The 7,659-nt window shown below is 48.5% G+C and overlaps 1 protein-coding gene across 9 annotated transcripts in view; it reads left to right on the forward strand.

The window, feature by feature from the left end:
* Positions 1 to 7,659, forward strand: part of WDR37 (WD repeat domain 37) — a 67,243-nt gene that overhangs the window by 24,118 nt on the left and 35,466 nt on the right. For all 9 annotated transcript variants that reach the window (XM_033852306.2, XM_033852303.2, XM_073801496.1 and 6 more), the window contains exons 6-9: positions 254 to 389; positions 1,316 to 1,387; positions 5,406 to 5,450; positions 7,577 to 7,653. In XM_033852306.2, coding sequence (XP_033708197.1) covers positions 254 to 389; positions 1,316 to 1,387; positions 5,406 to 5,450; positions 7,577 to 7,653 — 330 coding nt within the window. The remainder of the gene's footprint in view (positions 1 to 253; positions 390 to 1,315; positions 1,388 to 5,405; positions 5,451 to 7,576; positions 7,654 to 7,659) is intronic.

A 7,659-nucleotide genomic window follows, 5' to 3' on the forward strand; every position in this document is an offset into this window, starting at 1 on the left:
ATGGTTTGGATTTGTGAGAGAGGACGTGTAAGGTACACAGGTAGGCAAGCATTGGAAGTGGGGGGATCGTGGGGCTCTTCCGAGGCCTTCATAAGGACTTTCTTCCTGCTGTGTGAGATCCAGCTGCACCTATGTTGTGTTGCTGTAACATTTAAAATTTTCTATTCAGTGATTTATGCATCTTCAAGACATGCTGTCTTATTTTTTTTTAACTTAAACACATTCGCTCAGTAAATTACCATCACAATTTCAGATCGTCTCCAGCTTCAAGACCACCACGTCCAGGGCAGTGTGCCAGCTCGTGAAGGAGTATATCGGCCACAGGGATGGCATCTGGGACGTCAGTGTGGCGAGGACGCAGCCTGTGGTGCTGGGGACCGCGTCTGCCGGTGAGTCCACACCAGCCTCACTGCTGGCAGCCGTGGCCTGCCCTGGAAGCAGAAGTGGCCGAGTGGCGTTGAAACCTAAGCATGTAGAGGAGTCCGCCGTCAGGAGCCCCAGGGTGGTGTTAGAGAGACCCCCCCCTTTCTCCTCATTGGAGAGGAGATGCTTTTGAGAGCTAGTTAAGGTGCGTAACCTAATAATCCTTCAGGAAAAAATTCCTAAAATTAAAAATGTGCTCACTTGTGGAAAATGACTGCCAGCCTGTGAAAAGTTACTCACTAGCTCCTACCTTTTATAGTGGAAATAGGAAATGCTAATGTCATTAGAATGATGAAGAAAGTTCTTTCTTTTGTTTAAGACTGTGTTCATATGTGAGCACCCCAGATTGTTTTGGAAATTACAGTTTCAGAAAAGAATACAGAGACCCTTTTCTGATATTTCTGAAATCTCACTTGGATAATCGGCATTTTGTTTCAGGTTTCCCTTATTAAGTCTCCTTTTTATCTTTTTATTACTGTGCCCAGAGAGGAGAGGTCCAAAGAGCATGTATTATCTCAAATAATTTGTAACTGGATTTGGATGCTACTTGCATTTGAATATAGCTTTTGATATTCTGAAAAGTCTTAATATTTCAACAAAATAACGAGCCCTTGACTCAAGTGACCCCTGTGTCCCAAGTCCCCAGCCTGGTGCCAGCAGTGCACAGTGCCTAGGCATTCAGGTCTCTAGGTTCCCCCTGCTGGTTCTGTGGCCTCGGATGGGTCACCGGCCTCCTATCCTCTCGGATCAATTGGATCACAGAGGAGTTTGAGCACAGTTGCACGAGGTACTGGTGGTGATGTAACTTCTCAGTTTTAGAATTTTTATCTTCCTCTTTTATTAAAAAGACCATAAAATCGGCAGCTCACTCATGTTCGTTTCAATCTTGCAGATCACACGGCTCTGCTCTGGAGCATTGAGACGGGGCGGAGCCTCGCCAAGTACACGGGCCACGTGGGGTCAGGTGAGCAGTGGGACCACGGGGCGTCCTCTCCCAGGGAGGGCCAGGCCTCTGCCTCTGACTGTGTGAGCTTCACGAAGGGGCAGCTCAGCTCCCTGAACAGCGTTGTCCCAAGGGTGGCGTAGAAAGCTGGCCACCTGTGCACACTTTGGAACTGGAACATGTGCACTAGCATCATGAACTGTGTTCCATTGGGAGGGTCCTCGGTGCAGAGGTGCTTTGTGCGTCAGCCCCTGGGATCCTGGTGGGTGTGGATGTGGGGCTTTTTCCTGTGGGCACTGGTGGGCAGATGTCTCTGTTCCTCCCAGCGCCCCGGCTCCAGGCCATGTGCCACGCTGCCCCCCGGCTCACTCACCCCTCACCCCTGCTGACAGGCTTGGCAGTGGTGTCCGCCCTCCGCCTCCACGGACTTGGGTGAAACCCCTTCCTCTGCGTGTCTTCCGTCCTGTTGGGGGAGGGAGTACCTGCTGTCCTGTCAGGACCGTGGCCAGGCTCCTCCTTCTCTTAGGGTACCTGCTCTCGTCTGTCCCTGTCGCCTCAGCGTGAGAACCAGCTCCTACCTTTCCACATGGAATGTCCCCGCCCCACATACACTCCTGCCTCATCTGCCGTCCCCTCCAGCTGGGACCCACTGTCTTCCCCCAGGTCTGTGTCTGGGTGGCTGCTGCTGCCTGCAGTGGATGTGACAGGCTAAATAGACAACCTAAACATTAAAGTGTTAGCGAGCCTGTATAAAAAATTCACAGCAGTCTCCTGCTCATCCCTCCTCACTCCTCATTTTCACTTCTCAAAAGGTGACCACTTTTAACAGTTTTAAATAGTTTGCTTTTTTCTTCTATTTAAAAAACTAGTCTATCTTATTATTTCTTAATTTTGGAGTTTTCTACAAGGAAGTGACTCTTATTAAGGAGAAGGAGATTGGCTCACTTCCTCCCTCCATCCCTCTGTGCTCCTTGTCATCGTGAAATGGTTACGGCTCAACTTCCATTTAAATGGATGTTCAGGTTTTACCTACTTGTGGCTGCATCCATATAGTTCACAGCTCCCAAGCACGTACCTTACTTGCAATCCCCAGTTTTGCTTCCTCTGAAGGGAAAAGTGGCCTTTTATTTTGGTCTTGTTTCGTGCAGATCTGCCTGAAATGTGGCATTCCCTGCATGTCTGTGTTCCTTTGCTGTCACTCTGGCCCCTCCCTAAAGCCTCCCCTCCCTCTGACAGTTGGTGCCCAGGACTGTAGCACAGATGCCTGCAGTCTACCTCCTTTGTCCTCCTGGGCTTTCTCTCCACCTCTGTCCTCCGTTACCTCCTGTCTTCTTTCTCTTTCTCCAGGGAAGCCTGTCTTTCAGTAGCTTCCTTCTTAAAGGGTCTTACAGGAAAAATTTTGAGACTGTAAAATGCTTGAAGAATGTATTTTACCTTTACACTTGATGGGTAGTTTGGCCGAGTATAGTCTTCTATGTAGGAAGTACTTTTCTTTGAAAATGAAGATAGTGCTCTGCTGACCTGTTTTTTTCTTTTTAAAAAATTTAAAATTTTTTATTTCTTATAAATTTATTTATTTTTGGCTGTGTTGGGTCTTTGTTGATGCGCAAAGGCTTTCTCTAGTTGCGGTGAGCAGGGGCTTCTCTTGTTGCGGAGCTCGGGCTCTAGGTATGTGGGCTTCAGTAATTGTGGCGTGTGGGCTCAGTAGTTGTGGCATGCGGGCCTAGTTGCTCCATAGCATGTGGGATTTTCCCAGACCAGGGATTGAACCTGTGTCCCCTGCATTAGCAGGCATATTCTTAACCACTGCGCCACCAGGGAAGTCCCTGACTTGTTTTTTCATAGCTTTCAGAATTGATATTAAAAGTCTAATAATGCTCTTTTGAATCTTGGTCCTTCATAGGCAGTTGGATATTTGTCTCTGGAAGACTTTAGGATTTGTCTTTTAGGTCTTCTTACAAAAGCATTGTGTTGGACATTTGGTGGGACTTGGCGGTCTAGAAATGTACCCCCATGTCCACTCAGTCACCTGCAATCACCCCCGTGTCCACTCAGGTGCCATCACCCCTGTGTCCTGTTGGCCCCCTGTGGTCACCCGTGTGTTTGCACCCTGGCGTTTCCCGGGTGCCTCTTCTCACTGTCTTCCGTCTCTGTTGCTATGAGTTTGTGCCTGTTTCTTTCTAGACTTGTCATGCACTTAGAGGAGTCTGAGGAGAGAGCAGAGCACAGGCTGCTTTGGGCACTGTCTTTGTCGTGTTTACGCCCTGCTTTTGCTTTTTCCACCTGGTGGTGCTGATTGTGTGACTGAGTTACTGTAACAGGGGAGTGTGGAGCCCTGGGGTTTTTAATCAGCACAGCTCCCTGCAGGTGGGTTGACGTGCCTAGCGCCTGCCTCCTTCCTCTTGGGTCCTCTGAGCAGAATGTGCCCACCTGTGGACTGGCGGAGCTGCCTCCAGAGAGGAGGTGCCCGAGGTTTGTGCCCTTTCCCCCCACGCACCCCCTAACCCCTGGCGTTAGGGAGCCGAGTGGAGCCGGCCGGGTGGGGGCATGTGTCTTGTTAGACACACACGATCTTGGAGCTTGTTATAAGGAACTGTGGTCTCTGGCCCCCTCTCTTCTATTCCTCATGTGGCTGCTGTGAGTGACATTAGCTGTGCTGTGAATAAGCTGCTGGTGGGGCTGTGGGTTGGCCCGACCCGCTGACTTTGGGCTTTAAGGCCTCGTTGCACCCACACATGCTGGGGTCCCCCCGCCCCACGTAGTGATGTTGTGCTGTTAACGTCTGTGTGAACAGTACTGAGAATAAACTGGCCCTGCAGCTGGTGGTCATTGGCGCCTACCGTTTGCCAGATTCTTGGCTAAGCACGTTGCCTGCGTTCTTCACTTAAACCTTGTGGTCATCTGTGAGTATTACAAATGTTCCTGCTTGCAACACTGATTTGCTGGAGTTCACATAGACACCAGAAAGTAACAATTGATGGTTGAAATTGGGAGCATTAATACTGTTTGTTAGTAGTGTTTATTTGGGGCATTTTCTATTTAACATTTTTAAGGCAGTCACAGTTTTCACCAGCTCTTCCCACAGTTCTCTCTGGTCTAGTGTTAATGGTAAAAGAGCATCTTCTAGCATTTTTCAGATTCTTAGAAAAGTATCAATCTAATGGCATACCTGACAGAGTCTTAGTGGAAGAGAGAACTTGCTGAGGTTTGGGAAGCTCCCTGTACGTCCTGTGTCTGGGCTGTGGGGGGCGTGGGCTGGCTCTCCAGTGCCTTGGGTCGGCATGTGTTGGGGTGACAGGGAGCTGCCGACTGGGAACAGTGACCTCCACCCTTCCAGCCTCTCGTTGTCTGCCTGAGGAGAGCTCCTTGGCAGGCAGGCAGGCTCAGGACCGGTCAGTCTCCGGGCAGTGTTGTCATGGGGCTGGAGCCTCCCCAGGACACCTTGGGCAGATTCCTGCATCTGGAGAGGAGACTGGGAGGGTATCATAACTGTTCTCATCTGGTCCCGATCCATTCCGATCCGAACCGTCCCTAGGCCATCAGGGGCTTGCCTTCTCTGAGTTCCTGAGTCTTATGGAACAGAACAGACTGGGTTTTTGGAAGGGTGGGCTTGTGGGCAGCTGGGTAGGCAATAAACAGTGTGCACCACCGTAATCTGCCTCTGCTTGTTATAATTATGTTTTCTTTTTTCATCCTGGTTTATTTTTAACTCTAGGTGACTTCCCTATGTATAAAAAATAGATTATTAATATCCTTTTTCTGTGTAGCCTATTCTTGAGCAGAATATTTAATCCTATTCATATTTAGTTACTTTGTATTGTATCTCTCTTCTTTTTTTTTTGGCCCCGGCATGTGGCACTACCTCTGTTCTCTTTAACTTATGTGTTTATTCATAGTTTAACTGAATTAGGATATTTAATATTGAACTATCATAGTTCCTTTAGTTTTTAAATTTAACTTTGCAATACATGCTGTAATTATAATAAATATTGATATGTTCTTATTTTAAACCTGTTTCTGTAATATTTTTATTTTGCAGTAAATTCCATTAAATTTCATCCATCAGAACAGTTGGCTCTCACCGGTATGTTGATTTTGGTTTTTTATTTATTGAACGGTTATTGCTGATCTGAAAACAGCTGTCATCATTCCTTTCTCATCAGTAGCATCAGGCTTAGCCACACCTTTCACAGAAGTTAGTCGTTAGTAGACATTTTACAAATTGCACGAGAAATGAATAAAGAAAACTATACTGAGGGGTACTTTTTTTTTAAATGAGTAGTGGATTGCAAATTAGGTGAACTTTTAATGTCAACTTGAACTCGGCCGCGTTCTCCTGGAGGTCTTTTTACAAAGCCCGTCCCTGCCACCCGCTCTTCCTGCTTGTGGGAATGTGCTCGCTTCTCTGACGCCGTCGGCACAGAGATGAGGAATTTAGCAGCCCCGAGTCGGGCTCTCTGCAGGCCCGCATCTTTACTCCTTCCCAGGCAGTTTCCTGGAAAGAGCTGTGGTACCTTGGGTTTGTCTTCATTTCACGTAGTTTAAAAACACCTTGATTATAGGGACTTCCCTGGTGGCACAGTGGTTAAGAATCTGCCTGGCAATGCAGAGCACACGGGTTTGAGCCCTGGTCTGGGAAGGTCCCATATGCTGGGGAGCAGCTAAGCCCATGCGCCACAGCTACTGAGCCCATGTGCTGCAACTACTGAAGCCCATGCACCTAGAGTCCGTGCTCTGCAACAAGAGAAGCCATTGCAATGAGAAGCCCGTGCACCGCAACGAAGAATAGCCCCTGCTCGCCGCAACTAGAGAAAGCCCATGTGCAGCAACGAAGACTCATTGCTGCCAAAAATAAATAAATTTTTTTAAAAAAGCCCGTGTGCAGCAACGAAGACCCAACACAGCCAAAAATAAATAAGTAAATAAATTAAAATAAAAATTAAGAAAAAATAAAATGACACCTTATCATATTGAGTTTTTCCATAAAACTGTCTGACATCTGTGGACCCCCATGGTGTTTTGGGGACACGGATGGTAACCTGAAGGACGAGTGTTTGTCTAGATAAGAGGTCAACAAGCTTTTCTGTAAAGGACCAGAAGTAACTGTTTTCATCTTGAGGCCACACGGTCTGAATCACAGCTGCTCAGCTCCGTTGCCACGGAAGCAGCAGAGATGGTGCACGGATGAGGGGATATGGCAGTGGGCAGTGACCCTTGTTTGTGTTTACAGGGTGGGTGGCTGCCTGGATTTGGCCCATGGGCCAGTTCTGCTTACCCCAGGACAGAGGACAGAAGTGGGACTAATCAGTGCTCTTACACTCAAGTCAGTCAGGTGGCAGGGTCCTTTGAGGGTCCAGTTTTAACAGGCCTCCCCCACAGAGCTAGTGGATGCCTGAATCAACATCTGGGGAGTAAAGGAGGCCAGGAGTTTAACCTAGTTATGTGGGCCATTTGTTTTGTGGTTGGGAAGAGACGGAGACCAGTGACAACCAGGCTGGAATGAAGGGGATGAAATCGAGACACGTCAGGAAGCTGCAGTGGGAAATGGAAACATAAAGTAGTGGCCTGGAGAGTGGAGCGCCAGACGGGGGTTTGGACAGGATGCTGACTCGGAAGGAGATGGGCAGGTCAGGCACTAAATCCATTCGACGCCACAAGACACGTGCCGCCATTTGCTGCCTTGGGGAAGCTGTGCAGCCACGCAGAGAAGGTGGGGTTCAGACAGTGCTGTCGTGGGGGCAGTGGAGGTGGCCCTTTCGCACGTCTGCGGGCCTGCCTGTGCCCCTCACCTGCCCTCTGTTTTCTCCCAAGTCCAAGTATCGCCTTGCGGCCTGGCTGGTGATAGCAAGGTCTCAGTACCAGGGGCTGCATAGCCAGCTGTGGGGCGCATCCAGGTTCAGTGAATGGGAACGTGCCCTTGAGTTATTTTGGGTTTCTGTTTTCTTAGGTTGGCCAGATGGGAAATAAAATCTGCAGCTTGTAAATTTTCTCTGAACCTTCACAGCTTTCCTCCCTAAGATGAAGGGGGGTTATTTTTATAGATAATCATTATCTTTGTGTACTTTTGCTATTCTCAGTAGCATTACATAGTCTCAGAAGTAGCTGTTTAAGTATAGTCAGTCACTTGCAATCCCTCAGGTACAGAATTTAGCAGGAGCCTAGCCAGCGCATGTTTGCACCTTGGGTAATTTCCCCTCTTTCTCTCCTCAGCTTCTGGAGATCAGACCGCCCATGTCTGGAGGTATGCGGTTCAGCTGCCCACTCCTCAGCCTGCAGCCGACACTAGTGTAAGC

The sequence above is a fragment of the Tursiops truncatus genome, chromosome 2 (assembly GCF_011762595.2).
Source record: "Tursiops truncatus isolate mTurTru1 chromosome 2, mTurTru1.mat.Y, whole genome shotgun sequence".
NCBI classification, from domain to species: Eukaryota; Metazoa; Chordata; class Mammalia; order Artiodactyla; family Delphinidae; genus Tursiops; species Tursiops truncatus.